General features: G+C 43.5%; 1 protein-coding gene across 1 annotated transcript in view; it reads right to left on the bottom strand.

Annotated features, from left to right (window-relative positions):
* The window catches only part of ANKH (ANKH inorganic pyrophosphate transport regulator), a 106,078-nt gene extending 92,800 nt beyond the window's left edge, over positions 1 to 13,278 (bottom strand). The window contains exon 1 of the mRNA XM_021528938.3: positions 12,681 to 13,278. Coding sequence (XP_021384613.1) covers positions 12,681 to 12,776 — 96 coding nt within the window. The 5' untranslated portion in view covers positions 12,777 to 13,278. The remainder of the gene's footprint in view (positions 1 to 12,680) is intronic.
* Between the last annotated feature and the right edge of the window lie 5,527 nt (positions 13,279 to 18,805).

The raw sequence follows: 18,805 nt of genomic DNA on the forward strand, positions 1-18,805 counted from the left end.
GCTTAAATAAATATGTACAAACAAAGCGCCAAAACCAGACAGTAAAAGATGAGATGCTTAATCCTTCAGGGTTCAGTATGGCAGGCTGCAGATGCCAGACTGTTGGTTATGGTGCTGCATCACTGCACTGCCACGCAGGGATTCATGGTAGACAAAAAAAATAATTGAATTGAGGGCAGCTCCCTATTTTTATATCCTGTTTCTCTCTTTCTCAATGGTTGTTTTCTTTCTTTCACAAAGGAATTGCAAAACAAAGGGATATACACAGAAGATTTGAAGTTATATAATCTTATCTGGACGAAACAGAAAAAAGGAAAACATAGAGGTATTTCATTCTAAATGTCAAGAGACTATAGAGGCACTACTCTTCAAGGAAAGCAAACAAGAGACACTCATGCTTGCAGTTGCCTTTGAAATCAACTCCCAAAAGTTGCAATACTAACCTCTTGCAAATAAGCTACCAATCCTTTCTTGTAATTGTTCCAACCTCTGTGCATCACTCACCCTATGCTGTGTCAACAGAAAAGCAGAACAGTGCTTAGGGTTCCCTAATGCTATAAGTGTGTTAAGAGTGAAAAAACCCAAAACAAAAAACTCAAGTATTCTTTGTTCTTCTGGCTACAGACAGAACCACTTCCCTGTCCAGCGAATTTGCTTATTTCTTGTCATAGGGCTCAGAGTTCTCAAGAGACTGTATTCATATCTAATGGTTTCATGTGCTGCTGCTATTTTCTGTTCTTGAAAAAAGGTCAAGGATATTAGTGAGTCATATTTTTTCCTCTATTTATTTCCATAGCTAAGCACAGGTTATCCTTTATCACCAGCAGGACAAGTATTGATTTAACATTCTTCTCAATGCTGGTCTTAGTACAGAACCTGACGCCCTTCTCATTAAGCCAAACTTGCACTGGCATGCCTCCTTTGTCTACTTTGAACTTCCAGTAGAATGACAGAGAAAAAAGTTTCTACTTTGTTATTCATCAAGATTATTAGTGATGAAATTATGGCCCTGCAGTCTCTTTGACTGGAGCATTTCAGCCCTTCTAGTGCAGTGAAAAGCTTTCATGATCCAGGACTACTGGGATGTGGATTTCTAAAGCCAAGGATGTCAGGCCTTTTCCTCTCACACAACTTGATCTAAATCCCTCTTTCTTACCACTCATTTCCCCTTTCAAATCTCTGGATGCACACAGAATACAACAGAACCCACATCTACAGATTACTGCATGCATTCCCAAACCCTTGGAGCTCAAAGTCACAAATATGTAACTTCACATTAGGTTTCCCTGGCAAAGTCCCGAGGCAATGATTGTGCCTTCATTAGCTATTTTCTCCTCAGTGATGCAACCACCCACAAAGTGGTGAACGGCATGCTGTGATTTGAAAAAGCTAGCCCACAATGACACTGGCCTTTTCTGGACAGCAGCTCAAAGCTCACTGACAGGTCAAGCTTAGGATATGAAAATGTCAAGCAAGATACCTGCTGTGATTTATCGTGAGTTTACGTAATGAGAGAAACACTGGCCTCTGCACAGCATTAACAGAAAAAACCCACACTACTTATATATTAGATCCAGAAGGCACTGCTGATGAAAGCTCTTCCCAAGACTGTTACAATGCTGGAGCATGTCCTAATCAGCAGACCATTGACTGCATCTCAGAAAGCTCATATAAGAACAAGACTAAATGCTGAAAGGTCGTCATGCTTTTGTGCTTTGAAATAAAACACTCTGAAGCAAAATGACTACGCACAAGTCTATAAAGAACAGTGGTGCAGTGATCAAGACTGTTCTCAAGATCCCATTTTGAAAAGATAAAATCCATGTACAAAACCATGGATTCAAAAACAAAATAGCATTTGCACATGCAACATGTAACCAGAGATGGCTCAAACTATAAGTAACAAAAGAGGTAAGTGAGCAGTTATAGCCCATCTCCTCATTTCCTTGACCATTTATTTAGTCTTGCATATAAGTCAGCAGTAATCAAGACAGTACTTCAGCACCACTCGGTGTATAATTCTCCTGCTCACAACACACCACATACATATGCATGTGTGTCTTAAAGAAGCATGTGAAAAATGTGTTTCCCTGTGTCAAAAAAAAAAAAGCTTTCAGTTGATGACTGCCTTTGGTGTTTTGATATGCTGAAAAGTGTTGTGCAGTTTGGATTTTCCTCCTCTTTTAAAGTGAATGCTTAAGATTCCAAAATCGTTATGATCCAACATAATTACAGGGGAAGCGGACAGTGCTGTCACACTAAATTTGGCGGCCCACATTACCAGTTGCTATGTGCTTCTAAGTGCATAGAAAAATGACCAGAGATGTCAAGCACATCACCTGGCATTTTCACTTCTGTTGGGGAGAGTTGGTGGCTGGTTTGAATTCATCTTCTTAGCTGGCCTCTTGGGCTGAGTGTGGTGCAAATAATTCTAATGTTCAAAGTCACCTCCAAAATGCCATAGTGGAGGAGGAAGAGGAATGGACTGACAGAATAAATTACCCAAGCCAGTAGCAGGGTGAGGGCAAAATGAATGCGCACCCTGGTAGCAATCAGGAAGAGGTGCTGCACTGCAGCTCCAGTCTGGTAACAGTCACAGAGATGTCTGTGTGACTAATACACTCCAGCACGCATGGGACAACCAAGCAAAGGACCCAAAGAACTGAACTGGAAAGTCAGTAAGAAAGAGTAAGTGAGAAAGGTCAAGAAAGGGTACAGGGCTGTGGGCATACGCCATACAGGACCATAGGACTGAAATCTCCCCTGTGCTTGCCAAGACTTGTCTCACAACAGCTTATGCCTTTAAAAAAACTCAGCAAGCCTCCAGCTAAAAAGCAGAGTTAAGATCTCCCTTACTTCCACATTGAGGACATCTCAACACTCTACTTCTCTCACACTGGAAAGGTTCCTGCATTTTGGTAAATTCATTTTGTTTGCATATTTTCCCTTCAGCTCTGTCAGGGAGACCCTAACACAGTGTATTGCTCACTCGGCTAGCAAAGGGCACAATGCCTCCAGTGAATGCTTCTAAAAGGAACAAAACAGGGATTCACAGTCAATACTTCTACTAGCTAGGTAGCTCTGGTTTCTCCCTCCAGCAAGTGCTCTCTGTGTATTGAACCTGGGAGGCAGTATGTGAAAAACAGGGTGCTGTGAGAAAACTTCATCATGGCCACTGATTATTAATAAAAAAAATTCCTCACCTCTGAGTTGCAGGCTTTTTATACTTCACCTTAGTAGGAGCCCATAATTACAGTGCCCTTCTTAGAGTCCACTGAATGCCTTTGAGGAGGATGTGGTTCTCAAGCTCTGAAAATCTTCATGTTTGATCCATCATGTGATCACTTTACAGTAATCAAAAAAAATTTTTTTTGGCAACTCATTGTATTTGAGCCCATGTAAAACACCACTACCACCACCACCTAATTCTGTCTGAAGGTCAGGACTCCCTGTGCCACATTTTAGAAGGAAGTAAAGTGTGAGAGGGGAAAATCTGCTTTTTAATTGGAAAATCATCTGGAAATCTTTTCAGTTTAAACTGTGTTTACCACCCCAATCTTTCTCACTACTCCTGCCCAAATTCTTCTCCACAGCAGTGACCTAGCCAACCTCATTTCCCCTTTCCTCTCCTTCATGACCACACCACAGTTCATACAACTGCAGATGGTTATCAAACTCCCATCCAAGCTATAAATGCTTCACTTCTATAATCTTTCCTCTTGTGTAACTGACATTTTTTTCCCCTCTGAACAGAACCAAAAATGTGAAGTGTCTTCCCACTCCAAGATGCTGCTAACAATTAATTTTCTTTTCAAATGGCCTAAAAGTTTTTTAATTGGTAAGATGCTGACAGAGAAAATGACAATGATGGACTTGTTTATGTGTCTGTCTTACATCTGCAGGACAGCAGATTTGAGATCAAAGGCTACCAAATTCTAGAAGCACATTGGTATGTTATGACAAGAAAAGCCTTTGTCTTGAGGAGTGAAGATGCCAGGGGTGGATCAGAAGCTACCTCACCGTAACTATCCACAGCTACAGGAAAAGCAGTTACTGTATACTAACACAGAGGTTACAAAAATAAGATATTGGTCACTGGTATGCAGCAGAAGGAAGGAGGGGTAAGCAGGGAGTGAACAGGGAAAAGAGCCCAATAAAATCTAGACATAAACCCTGCATTTTGAGGAAAGTAGATGTCAAATATCATCTTTAAAAAAACAAAGGAAGAACATTGGGTGATGTGGTTGCACCCCTTACAACTACACAAGCTGCACATCTGACTTGATGAAGGAAAAAAATCAGTCCTGGCTGACAGGTACCACTGCATTCTTCAGCCAGTACAGGCTGAAGAACATAATCATGCCAGCACTTTAAAGTTCAGGTTCACTCTGCATCTGACTTCATTCACTAATTTAAGTGCAAAACATAGGTAAGAAGGCCAGAATACAGATCATCTCCCAGCCAAATGCCTTTCAAAAGTATTTGTCAGCCAACAGCCTGGCACATGTTTTGGTTCAGTGAGCTTTCAGCCTCACAAAACTTTGTACCTTAGAGAACGTTTACAAAGAGTTGGAAACAGGTAATGAAGAAATATAAAACTATGTGTGCTCTCTAGCTCCTATGCATGTGAAATTTCTCTGCACTACACAAAATAGTTGAAAAAAAACTGCCTTAACAATGCAGAAATACTATGTGAAGCAAAACATTTGATAATAAGTAGTGTCTTGCAGTTTATGCACTTCCCGCTCTAAAAGCTGAACTCTTGCTGAACCACTACATCAGAAAAGCAAACTGGATGTGTTGGGCAATAGTGACCATCCTTCCTCCAACAGCAACACTGCAGCCAAAACAGGAACAGTGAATTTTTTGCATCATCTTTGGGAAAATAATTAAAATGGCACTTGAGATTTCACGCCCTTGTGGCACTTATTTTTCAACAAACTGCTCCTTACTCTCCAGTATTTTTCCTTTGTCCTTTTTTAGAATGCTCTTGCAAAGGCTGCGGAAATCATCTCTGCTATTCCAAGTAACAGTGCTCTACTTCAGCCCTCTTTGGAACAAAATGCATATTTACACCTGGAATTATTCTTAGTTCATGTTTCACGCAGGCTCTTTTATTCTTTATTACACTGGGAGGGAACTCATTAAGAAAAACTGCACATGCAGAAAAACTCTATAGCAAGGTAGTGACATCCTGTGGAAAATCTGAAAGAGGTGATACCATACAGGAGACAGAACATGGGAAAACTGCAGAACTTTGCTGTTTTGGACACTAAAGTGCACAGGCCATTTACATCTCTTATGGTGGTTCTTTTTTAATTTTCTATCTAATGGTTATCTGAAAAGACAGTGGTGGCATCTAAAGCCATAGCTACAGCAATATCAGTAGAAAATCAAGCAAGCAGAAAGAAGTGCAATCTGATGATCTTAATTGCATAGTAATATTCCTGTTTCCCTTACTTCAAAATCCATAGGTTTCCAAGTACAAAGAGCATGAGGTAGCAATGGATGATTAAATTAGCTAGTTAAAATATAAGATAGTTAAAAATTACCCATATTTTTTAAAGAAACACATGTTCTGATATGTCATTTAAACTGGAATTGAGCTCAGCAGTAATAGCTGTTATTTAAAAACATCACCGATTTCTCAAAGTAGCTGAAAAGCAAAATCTGTTTGAAGTTGCTCAGTTTTTATGCATGGAGTTTTCTGTATGAGCTGGCAGATACATTTAAATTTTCTATTTATACAACAACTTACATCCATGTTTTACAAATATGAAAGAATATACTTTGTAACTGCCTTGTGAAACACATCACAATTTTAGAACTGATGAAACTCACAAGGAGAAATGTCTTGTCTAGGATCAATATAGGAACAGATAGAATCTGCACTTTCAGAATTAGAGCCTTGAGCATATGCCTTCTTTGAATATAAAAAGACACTTTATATTTAGTCATAAGATTGGCCATGTCATATAAGCCTTTGTATACAATCAACTTCTTCAGGCAGCAGTGAAATGAGCAATAATTAAAAAGAAATCCATTCAGACCAAAGCAAATGTGAAGAGAAATCAGCTTTCTTGGCTTTGGAAAAAGGCAGGAAAAAGAGATAAACAAGAAAAGCCCAGAAACAAAGCAAATGGTCAGTCCATTTCACATCCAAAAGTTTTACTTCAGGGATTTCTCAACATGATGTAAAATACAGTGGTTCAAACCTCTTTCAAAATTTCAGTTTTGAACCCATGTTTTAAAATTAGACTTGGGATATTTTCAACTCCTCATTTCAATTCCTGATGTTGTCTTAGTCTTCTAGATTTTCACTGGCATAGGGAGGAGAAGCCAATTTCCCTATCTCTGAAATAAGCATGAGAAATATTTGGTTACCCCATGCACCTTTTCCAGTGGATATCAAATGAATTTATGAGTGGAATATCTCCAGCGAGGGCCATCCAGCTTAGAGACTGGGAACTGGGACTGCTTGGCAAAGTTGTAAATGTTCCTTGTCTCCCACTGTATGAGTTAGATTTCTAGCAGGGAGAGTAATTTCCATCCCAAATACCTCAAAGCTTTATTTTCCAGCAACCTGGTGGGAAAATATCATCTGAAATTTCAGTTTTGAGATTAATTCAATTACTTAATTAAAAAGTGGCTGGTTGGTGCGGCATGGAGTTGTTGTCCCTCACCCCTCCACTTCCCCCTTCCAACCTGTCCTGGAAATAAGCTCTCTCTACTGCTTTATAGACAGCAAATGCCTTCAGACATACTTTATAGTTATCATCAAGTACAAAACCTGCTTGTTGTTAACAGTGAAGCATACGAAAGTCCAGAGAAGTCCTTAGAGCCAAGCTGACACAGCCATGGGAGTTGGGAGGAAGGGAACTGGATGGTTTTGTGAATGAAGGAGAGAGAAGGATAAAAAAGAGGAAGGTACTGACAAATTAAGCAAAATAGGTCCTGGCCCAAGATCATGTATTTTACAGTATAACAACATGGAGCACTGCAGGGAATGGACACCTCATTAGTAGTGCAAGTTCATTCTCATAATTTCTAGTACCATGTGAAATCTCCAGCGGTGATAGCCCCAGTGCTCTTCATAACCTGCTTATTTTGTACCTTGCGTGCTATAAAATGCAAATAGATATTGGTTTAACTACCAGGACTCTCTTTGTCACCTTTAAGAACATTAGCACTTTGTTGAGATTTGGCTTTTATCTGCAAATGTTTTATGAGATCTTTGACTTCTTCCCAGATCTCAGCATGCACTGCTTGCTGCGAAATGCCAGCAAGTGCTCTGTGTGAGTGGTGAATGCAACGCTTGGTGTGTAACGCCCGCTGTGCTAACACTGACATATAAACCTAATTAATCTCTTGGGCAGACTCAAGAGCTGTCCATGTGGTCTAGAGCCCATCTAGCACTAGTGTGAAAACCCCCAGAGTTTGGTAGATGACCATTTAGGAGCCAGGATTGGAGAGCTCAGACTGGCACGCATAGGGAAGCAAAGCTGCACTGCTTACAGAAAAGTCTCTGGAGACAGCACTGAGGTATAGATCCTAAAAGTTACTACTTCAGGTGAGTGTAGTTTGTTTTTTAATCCTTCACAGATGGTCTCACTTGGGTTTACTCACTCTAAACAGGAAAGTTAGATATCCTTCAGTGGTCATTCCTACCTACTTCCCTGGCCACTTGGCTTGTGAATTCTGCAAGAGAAACTACTTCAAAATAATGCCATGGAAAATAATAACAACAAAAAATTTATGTTGATAGTATACTCTGTATATGTTTCCTTCTTCAATATAGTTTAATCTAAACTTAATTTTAAAAGCTGTGTAGTTCACATTCATTTAAAATAAATAGGACATTTCTGTCAGCCTACCCTATTAGTAATGTGGTTGTGGTAATAATATACAGTCATGTTGTACACCAATTATAGGACACTGTTAGCTTTCTTATTTATATGGTACCAAAGTCCTACACAATTTAAACAAGTCCCTCACCTCTTACAACATCAATAACAGGAATACTTTGCACTCATACAGCACCTTTCATCTCAGAGTGCTTCTGACAAATGAATTTTCATTACATCTACATACAGGTAGGTGTCTAGGCACACTTCAAAGGCAGGGAAACTGTGCCATGGAAAGGTTACACAACTTGGCACAAATCCCTGGTGAACAGCTGGGAATGTGAACTCACCCATTACTTGTTTTGAATGTCCAGACAATAATGCTTACCCCAAAACCAAGCTTCATAAGGCATTAATCAAAATGTTTAACCCCCTACCAAGTTTGCAAATGGCATAGGCAGACAATATGCTCACTAATTCTTTTTGATACATTATTCATGACTTGTTCTCCTTTTCTGGCAACTTTCTTTTTTTAAGTAAAAAAAAAATCCAAAAAACCCAACCAAATACAAGAAAAAAATGAGCAATTACTGCAAAATAATTTGGAACCCAAAACACTTAGCATTTCCTTTATGGCTTGTCTGTTGGATCTCAAACACTACCACATGGGCAATGTATGGCAAGTTCTCTGTAAGGACCAGAGTGCCCTTTGGAGAAAGAGGCAGCAGGGCTGTGCTTGCTTGGTTTTAGTTTCCAAGGATCCACAAGCCACTGAACACCATGGATGCATACATAAGTTATGTTGGCACCTAAACAGCTCGGCCAACAGCTACTGAAAGGGACACAAACTAATGATGCAGGGGCTGGCTACATGATAACTACAAAGTTGAAAAAAAAAATCCCCAAACAAAAAAACACTCCTAGCATTCCCGTTGATAATTAAGGGACTACTGCAAACAGGCCTTGAGATTGAAAAACTGCTCTCTGCCTGGCCTTTGCCACTCCATGAGCATCAGAGAGAGTTACTAACCATGCTTGCAAACTGTATTTAGTGCTGCCTAGGGTTGAGTCCGTGCTTCTGACAAAGTTAGCCAATTCATGCACACCTCAGCTTACCCCCTTTGTAAAAATGCTGATATAAATGCACATTTATGTTACAAGTCAGGCCACCAGAATATATGTCAGCAGCTCTGGAACTGTGTTAAAAGGAAAAGTGATGTGGGTGGTGATGGATTTTTGAGCCCATGAGTAGCAATGCTGTTATTTGCTGGTTGAGTTGTTTGAGGTTGTGTTGCTCTCCATCACATGGGAGGCATTTATTTATTTTTTCCTAAACAAGTGCATCCAACATTTTTCAAGGGAGCCAGAACTTTTAATGCAAACTTGACTTTTCAGCAACTGAGTTCTACATACAACAATAATTATTGTTAATCACAGGGTAAGATGTTGAGAGTTGAAAACTCCTCTCAATGGTAGAATAAAAGAGACTATCTCTCTTCTGGTGCTGTTAAACTATTGGGATGAAAATGCTCTGTTATGTGTATTTGTGTGTGCATGGATATACCTGGAGAAAAAAAAATATATATAGATGTGTGCATATGAGCACACAGAGACACAGCTTTGAGTGGAGAAGGAATATTTAGTCAAAATATTTGAGACTATTTTCCTGAAGGCCATACTTTTAAGAAGAAAGGTATGTAGTATTTAATTTCACTAAAGCCATGTAGCACTGCAAATAAACTGGAAACAGGTTGCAGAAGGAAATCAAGAAAGTAAGTTAGAAATGGTTTATCTCTCTGGTAATTTACCTGGTCATGTATCAGGACTATCTTTTTAAGTAGAGGAACAAAAGTCAGGTATTTGTGTGAGAGACTTTATGAGGTGAAGAAATGAGGTCAGCTCACTAGATTGGAGTAACTGTAATATAGTCTTGTCCGAAGGTATTGTTTGATCCAGGGTCAACAGGAGGCTCTTCACTGGCTGTAGCGGTTCTGGAAGTGACTTCAGGAGCTGAGCTTATTAGTTCTTAAGCACTGTGCCAGCATTTTTTACTTCCTGTAAACTAAACACACTTGCCATACCAAGCATCTTATATGGGGCAATGATGACAGCCTTAACCTATGTTCTGCAAACAATCTTTAGCCTTACTGTAAATTTCCCTTAACCTAGCAAGAAACCTAGAGGCAGCTGCATACCAGGGATCTGGAAATTTTCTAGTGATGTTTGCTATTGACTACAACTACTCAACACACAAAAAAGACTCTCAAGGTAATAGGAAAAAAAAGATGTAATTCTCTCTGTTTCTCACTTTTCCATCTGAGGTATCTAATAGTATAAGGCTTTGCTAAGAAAGCTGTGCTTTGAATGCTCTACTTCCAAATACTCTCCCCACTTGAGGGAGCAATGTATGAATACCATATATCAAAAGAGTTTATGACTTACAGAATTTCTTACACATCTCTTCTACACTGGTCAGGCAAGCTCCATTCTCTCCCTAATTTTCTTTCTTCTGACCTGCATTTCTCCTGTCTCTTTTACAGTATTGTCTAGAGCAAGTAATGTTCCTTCATGCAGATTTTCCTTCCCTTATCATTCTTAGAAATCTGTGTTTTCTGCAGTATACATTCAAAGGAGGGGGTACTGCAGCCTTTGCAGAGCTATCTGTTGGCATACCCATTCTTCTATGTTGCTTCTGTTCATCTTTCACATTAAAATTATTGCATTTTTTTTAAATTTAAAGCAGAAGGGTGACTGGCTCAGCAAGTCAACGTACTTTCAGTCTCCCAAGTCCAACAGTAACGTAGTACAAGTGCAAAAAGTTACTTCATGTATTACATAGAGCAAAATAAAATCAGTCTTTTTGTCTGTATGATGAACCCTTCAGACATGGAGTAGCTTTGTCCCTGCTGCTTCAGTTTCCTGATTTCCACGTAGGTAAGGCTGGTAAAAAAACTGTCTTTCCAGTTTCTGCTCCTGAAAGAAGTTAGACTTCTAGCAGACTGGATTTCTCCCCTTTCAATTAAATATCTCCCCAGGCAGCCATGTGAGACAAGGGATAAAACCCAACTCTCCTGAAAAGCCAATCCTATAACTTGGCTATTAAACAAAACACATTTTCTAAGATATTTTTGTCCCTAACACTGTTAAAGTTGTTAAAGTGTTTACATGTATCATTCACAGATTAATATCCCTCCTGTGTCACTGGTACCCAGCCAGACAGAAGGACCCTTGCTTACAAAATCACTTGCAAATTTTTGAAATCCTGGTTCAGAGCACACTGAAGCCATGGGGATGTTTTTTTTATAGGCTGACATTTACCTTGAATTGAGCTGACCTTGTATGTAGCAAACTGTGTGAAAGCACCTGTCATACTCAGTTTCCTGAGTGCACTGCTTTCAATTTAACTTCTACTGTATTTTATTAACATGGCATAGTTATTAGCATTTAAATCTCCTTTTCCTTTGTCATTTCTATATTTAGATTTTCCTTCCCTCTTCCCCCCCCAGTATGTTTTAAAGAAGACTGGTTTAGTGGGAAAGCTAATAGTTGTTAGACAAGGATGAAATTATATTTTTTAATATCATGGTTTATTTAAAGGACTAGGAATCAAAATGCGATTGACACAGCCATGACAAACATATGATTAATGTTAGCTATTTTTCCCACTGTAGTATTTTTCCTTTCACTTTCTTCTTTACAAATGCTTGAAAGTACCACTAATTTTCTGGTTTCTTTGCTCAAGAAGCACAGGAGCAAGTGTCTATTCTTCTTAGCCAAACTGAGAGACTTAGGGCAAAGGATAAAGCTATTTGGGGTGCAATACCTTGTGTGGCTGCTCAGCTTAACACTTTCAAGTAAGTAGTAGTGTATATCATTCTACTAAAAATGTAATGACAGGTCCCCTATAGTGCAGCCTAACACAAGACGGGGCCTGGATTGTCATAAATTCCAAAACGTGAGAGCAGAGGTTCCCCCACGCCTCAGTGCAGTGGCAAACGAGCACTAGTTCGGGCAGGGGGGAGCGGGTGCGTCAAGCCCTGAACAGGTTCTCAATGCAAACGCAGCAAGCGGGGACTGGGAGGACGAAATGTGGTGGCGGCATGTCAGGGAGACAGGATGACAGGGGGTTCGGATACACCGAGCTATTTTCTATTTTCCCCGTGCCCATGTCAGGGGACAGCCTTAGGTCACCAAGCTCGCTAGAGAACCGCAGCAGTGCTGAGGCGCACAGAAGACCGGCGGGGGCAGGGTGCAGCTGGAGGCTCAGCTGGCCGGAGGGGTGCGGAGCGGCTCCCCGCGGGATTCCGCGGCGGGGGCTCGGCGGCGGGGCTCTCGCTGCGGCAGCGGGGCCGGGGGGGCCGCGGCTCCCCTTCGGCAGCGGGCGGCGTCAGCCGGGGCGCCCGCCCCGCGCCCCGCTCCGGACGCCGCCGACCCGCGCTGCAATGCTCTAGGGTTTGCTGCACCTGAGCGGCCGTGTCAGCGCGGGGATAAACCGCTGCCAGCCCCCGGCCAATGCATTATGTAATTTCAGATTATATAATCCTGAAATACGAGGGGGAAAAATTCCCCAAAGCAACCTAAACCCTGCCATCTTTCCCCAGGCATCTCCTGGGAATGCGGGGCAGCCCGTGGCCTCGGGCGGCCGCCGGGGCAGGCAAGCCGGCACCGGCCGCCTGCTGTCCCCGCCGGCGCAGGGGCCGCAGTCCCCGCTTGGCTCGGCACGACACGGCTCGGCTCGGCCCTCCGTCCCTTCCCGGAGGAGGCACCGACCGCGCCAGCCCGGCGCTGTGGGAGGGCGGGCGGGAGGGAGCGGGTCCCGGAGAGGCGCTGCCTTACCTGCTCTCCGAAGTCGATGGCGATGTTGGTGATGCCGAGAGGGACCAGGAACCGGATCAGGGGCCAGTAGTTGGTGAGCGCTGGAAATTTCACCATAGTCCCAGCTGCGCGGTGACCCGCGGCGCATCTGCCGCGGCAGGAGACAGTGCAGGAGAACGGAGCGGGGGGAGGATGAAAGGGCACCGGAGGAGGGTGTGTGCGTGTTCCTGTGCGTGTGTGCGGGCGGGGAGGGGGTGGGGGGAGATAAGGGAGAGGGGAAAAGCAGCAGAGCCCCCTAAAAATAAAGAGCCGGCGAACGGGCGGGGGGCCTGTCCGGTCCCTCCCTGCCCGGCGCGGCGCTGGCTGGGCGGCGGGGCGCGCTGTGCTGCCGCCTTAGCAGGAGACCCGAGAGATCAAGTCCATCCTCGCCGCCCTCCTCCCACACAACAATGATCCGCTGCCGCCTCCGCTGCCGGAAAAAAAAAGAGGAGGGACACCGCCGCCAGCCACTCGTGCGGGCAGCGCTGCCATCCTCGGGGCGCGGGGGCCACGGGAAGGGCCGGGCCCCCCACCCCCCCTCGCCTGACGCTCGCCGGCGGCGGGGCGACGGCCGCGGCGCCGCGCAGGGAAACACCGCCCTCCTTCTCCTCCTCCTCCCTCTCCTCCTCCTCCCCGTCGCCGCTGCGGGGAGGGCGCAGGCCGCGTTCGGCGCGGCCGTCGGCGGCGGTGCCGTGCGGGGCGGCGCGGGGCCCGGCCGCGGGGCGCCGCTCCGGGTGCGCGGGCTGGCGAAGCACGTGGGTTTGACACACGGTCGCAGACCGGCGGCGGCGGCGGGAGAAAGAGCGGCACCGAGCGGCTCCTCCCGACGCCGGAGCGGCCGCGCCGCGCCCCCCCCCCCGCGGCCGTGGCGGAGCTGGGCCGGGCTCGGCACCTGTCCGCACCCCTTAATCCCCCTGGGGCCTGATGGGAGCCCTGGGTTTCCCCCCATCCCGCACGCCTTCTCGTGCAGCCGCGGGCAAAGGAAGGCGTTCCCTGGCCGTGGGTTTCGGGCCTCGGGCAGCGGCACTCCTGCAGCTGCAGGAGAGGTGGGGGTCTTGAATGAGGCATCGGCCAGGGTGTCTGACCCACAGCTCTTCTGGTCAAAAACCTGAAATAAATAAATGTTGAACGTTTGGAAGTGTAACAGATTCGTCTTTCAAGATCTCTGCCTGAGCTCTGAGCAAGGGAATGCGCTTGTGGCCCAAGGGAACTTGCTGAAGGGTCCTCGCTGGCTGGGGCACCGGATGCCTTCTCAGCCGGAGCCGTGGCAAACCACGAGGTTTTGCCAGTCTAAGGGTGGGAGAAAGATGAGAAGGCAACCCTCTTCTGCACAACTTGCAGAAGTTTATCAAAATTTTCAAATTTGCAAGATGGTTCCAAATTTTGGTTGTAATTGAGTTTCACTGGGTCATTTAGGTTTATTAGTGCTATCTTCCCCTTGCCCCCATCAAGGAGAGTTAGCAAATATTTTGGGAAGGTGGGAACCCTATGAGGAGCCAGATACCTTTATCTGATCCTCAGAGGACCAGTGGCCAACGGAGGAGTGCTGCAAAGCCTCCCTCTCCCAAAGACAATTCTATTAAAATGATCACGTGACCAAGCACCATTCCACATATTTGGAGAGTCAACAGGAGGAGAGCTCTGAAAATCCCTGGTAGGCGGATGACAGGCTGTGGGGTGGGGCTGGAGAAAAAAAGCCCCTGACTCCTGAAGTGTTTTGGCAAAATCAGCCCCAGTTGTGCTTGAGATTTTTTCCCTCCTACAGCTGGAATTTGTCTCACCTAGCAGCCCTTGAGCTGGAGCAGCCATCATTGTGAGCACAGAGAAGCAAACTTAAATGCTTGTAAGGGAGCAAACCTGCCTTCATCCTGTAGATCACTTACAATGCCACAGGCATGGTGTCCTAGTCAGTGAAGCAGGGGAAAACAGGAGAGGACCAAGGCATGGTGTCCTGGAGTGAAGCAGGGGAAAACAGGAGAGGACCATGAAATGACAAGAGGGAAGAAGAAGTTGTTTGCCTAAGAGTGTCTTTGGATTAACAGCACCAACTCTTCATCATCCTAAGGGAGAGCAATCATCTCCAGATGGACCGGTGGTTCATCCATCGGACATCTTCGAACCATGTCCAGTGAGGGGGAACATTTCATCCTCCAGCCAATATGACTAAAGCTGGACTTGAAGGAGAAAGCCTTTGAGAAGCAGAGGCATGTCTAAGAGGCATTCCCCTGCAGGAAACACCAGCTTCCTTGTTTTACTTGTTTGCTTGCACTGAGCCCAATTCCCTGCCAATTTAGGCATAGCCTTTATGTATGCTTAGGTGTAAGTTGCAGGTCCTTTTCTTTGAAGCAAGCCTTGTGCCTTTTGAACTCAAGGCTGGATAAATATTGAAGCATTAATTGAATATTGCATTCTGCCTGAGAATGTGTATGGTTTTAGATAACTGTATTGCCAGTAACTAATTTCTTCCTGTCAGGACTAGATTTTATTGTCATTGAGCTCATTCCTCCCTGCCATGGCTCTGAGAACAACTTGTGGAAGAATATTTGTTTTAACTCAATCTTTTAAAATGCTTTCTTTGCAATGTGTGCCTCTTGTTTCAGTTTAGAGAGATTCTTTAGGGGAAAGAAACCTTTAGTGCTGTTTTTGAGTCAGAAAAGTAAAAGGGAATCCCCAAAGCCACTTGTAAATATATGATTTTAACTTGCCATTTGAAAATTCCAGATGAAATCATGTTTGACAACTACCTCCTCTAATTCCTGGCGAAAACAAGCCACCCAAAATTAAAGCTTTTTGAATCAAAATATTTGGACACTGTGTGTCTCACAGTTCAAACTATAAAGAATACATAGTGATTATTTGTCCCAAAGTCATTTTCAGTCCTGAAAATACTGAGAAAGACCAAGTGTTTAATGTAGTATAAGAGAAGTATATCCATTTGTGGGTTTTTTATGTGCTCATAAGGTTGATACTTTTTAATTCCACCAGATAATTAATGATGCCCCTTACATCTTTAATTCATTGTCATCTGATTGGTCACCTGATGTCGCTGTGGGACACGTGAAAGCACAACGCAGACCACCTGCTGCTTGCAAGGTAAAAAAGGGATGTTTATTATCTGACTCTGTCTTTTATACCTTCCCAAGGGTGACATTGGATTGGAGAGTGAATGGGCCACCTCTCCAAAGACATTGGACAAACCACCAGTACATTAAGTGTTCTCCACCCCCATAAAAGAATGTAAACAATACGTTGTTTACAGAAATTGTGTGGGAAAGTTCTCCAAAGGAATGTAAACTCAGAAGGCTTTAGGAAGTCTTAAGAATCAGGGTGACAACCTGAGGACTGTGGTTAACTTTTTATCTTCCTGCTGCTTGAAGAAGTACAGTTTTATTTTAAGAGTAGTTTTACATTTTACCTCCTTACATGTACTGGAATGTCCTGGGCAAGTGTTAACCTAACTGATGCTTTCTTGAGTTCCATGTTTTAAAATAATTAAACCTACTTGGTAAACTGTTAGACAATGTTTTTGGTTTTCTCTCTGCTTCCCATTAATGTCTTTTTTTCTGGGCTGACTGTAGTTTTTTGTGTGCTTCTCTTTCAGCCCAGCTCATATTTGTTCCTTGAATTCATTACAGAAACAAAATGGTGTTTGCAACCAAAGAACAAGGTTTCTCACATCTTGAAGTCAGTAGTTTGCTCAGCTGATGAGCTGAGGAAATAGGTCATTTTAGCTGTATTGGGCAAAAAGCAGTGATTAGTAATCATTTCCTTTCTAACATATTTTCTGTTAAGCAACATTTCTTACTCATATACCAAACACTGTCTGTTTGTTTAGTGGAATAAAAAAGAGAGGACAGCAGGAAATAATTAGCCACAATCTCACTGCTTTTTACAGAAAAATCATCTGGTCTGGGAGTATCTCAAATAAAGCCATCTCACAGGGGAAGTCCATATGAGTACAGTGCTGCAATGCATTACAGTGTATAAATGATGAAAGGTATCACAAAACTCCCATGTGCCTGGTAGTGAAATGTAATTGCTGCTTAAGCAATGGGGGCAAAGCCTGAAGGTGTCCCCAGTAGCAGAATGAATCAGGACAGTGCACATTACTTTTACTCACACAGTCAGAAATCCAACATGAAGATCAGTGCTTGGGCTTTAATGTGTTAGAGTCCCAGTGCTGTCCTGAGCTTAAAGGAGGCCCCCTACCACAAATGCATGGTAGGAATCTTGAAAGGGCCCTGCTGTGGTATTGCCTTGCTTCAGAAACATGCTTCTTTTTTCCTTCTTGAGGCTACTGCTAATTACCTGCTAGAGAAAACAGGTATTTTTAAAATCACTGTGCTTGGGCTTTCTATCTCTAGTTGGCTGTTTAGCTGTCACCCCTGCTTTTTGGAGCTACTGGGTTCTTTCAAAGCTTTTCTTCTACACAGGATTTTTTTTTTTTTTTTTTCTTATGATCTGGTGATTTAAACTTACTCATTGTGTAAGAAACTCAAACCAGCAAATAACAAAATTTGTCAGCCAGTCATCCCATAAGAGGACAGATAAGTTGGATTTCCCAGCCTAAAGAATGGCCAGTGATTCTGGTCCCTGAATGGCCTAGGGCTTGGAGAGATCAAATTATGACCATCTTTTTCTCTTATCAGATAAAGTGGAAGGACATATCCACAGTCATATTCTGCTTTTGTCTTGAGTTATTCCTCCCCCAGAAACAGCTGCCTCTTGCAAATTTAACTGTTAAGTTGGAACTGAGTCTGATGCATATTTTCAGCTCTTTATACCACAGTAGTTAAAGCAATAAGATATTTAAAATTCAATATTTATTTAATTTAAAAATATTGTCAAACTCTGACTGAATGTTATTGAAGGAATGCTCAGAATGCAAGTATTGTGTGCAAAATACTCTTTCCCATTTAGTGTTGAGAAATAAAAACAAAGAAATTCTTCTACACACTAGTTTTCTGGGGGTCTGACCAGACACACAGTTGTAAGGTATCTTCAGGACCCAACTGAAGATTCCCTTCTTTCCCTGGACCTGAGTTCTGCAGAAAGCTTGTTTCTATGTCTCTTTTCCTGCAAAGGACAGGACAAAGGAGAGCTAGAGGCACAACACTTTCTCTTATGAGGGCTCAGCAAAGCCTGAATCACTACAATCACTGTGAATTGTGCAGAAGGCCTTTACCTCACAGGGTTAGTGGAACTCTCCTTGTCTCAGTCCTTGTGCATCAGCCTTAGGATCAAGGGGTGCTAGGTTCTTGAGTTGTGTGCTGCAGGAAAACAATATTTATGTAGCATTTTATTCTGTGAATTGGTAGGGTTGAACTGAAAGATCAGAAAAGAGCCAAAGCAATTGGGTTGTCAGTCAGACAAGTGTCTGACTAATACAGTTCTGATTAAGCTGCATCTCTGTGTGAAGAATAAAAATGGTCTTTACAACTAACCTATGCCACTTTTCTGAGACCAGTCTGCTCTGGACGCAGCTGCCTTGTCAAGTTAGATGATAAGGACAGTGTCCCTGCAGGAAACCCATGTATTTCTTTTTTGGCTGGCACAAGCGCCCTAGTGGCAGTTTCAGGCAAAATTGTTTCCCAGCTAATAACACAGAAGAAGTTTCCTATTAATTCTTGGTAGAACAAGATAAAAATTATGTTGGGTTTCAGTGGCACTAGGAGACCTGGGTTTCTCAGTAGTGCCTGACTTGTTTTTCGGATGAGACTCAAAGTGCTGCCTTTGGTCACCTGCAGTGGGGGTCTCGTCCAGGATGTGCCTTTGCCACTGAGCACCTGTGAGTGTTGGCTCTGTATCCCCTATCTTTGCAACGTTGTCTGTTCCATGGCTCACTCAGTTCACAGCCTGGGGTAATCCCAGCTGTATGCATCACTTGTGGCACTGGGTTATTAGTGTTCTTTGGGCTTGTGTTCTGACTCCAAAACTGTATCTTTTTCTGATGCAACCTGGGGCACGTGACTCTGCAGCACCCCTGACAACGCGAGAGCTGGTAGGAGCAGCTGGGCTCGAGCTGCCAGTGGGGATGCTCAGGGATGCCCAGCTGCAGCCCTGCTCACTAAAGCAGCGATGCTGTGCTGTTTCTTGGCTGATTAATC

Source organism: Lonchura striata, chromosome 1 (assembly GCF_046129695.1).
Source record: "Lonchura striata isolate bLonStr1 chromosome 1, bLonStr1.mat, whole genome shotgun sequence".
NCBI lineage: Eukaryota > Metazoa > Chordata > Aves > Passeriformes > Estrildidae > Lonchura > Lonchura striata.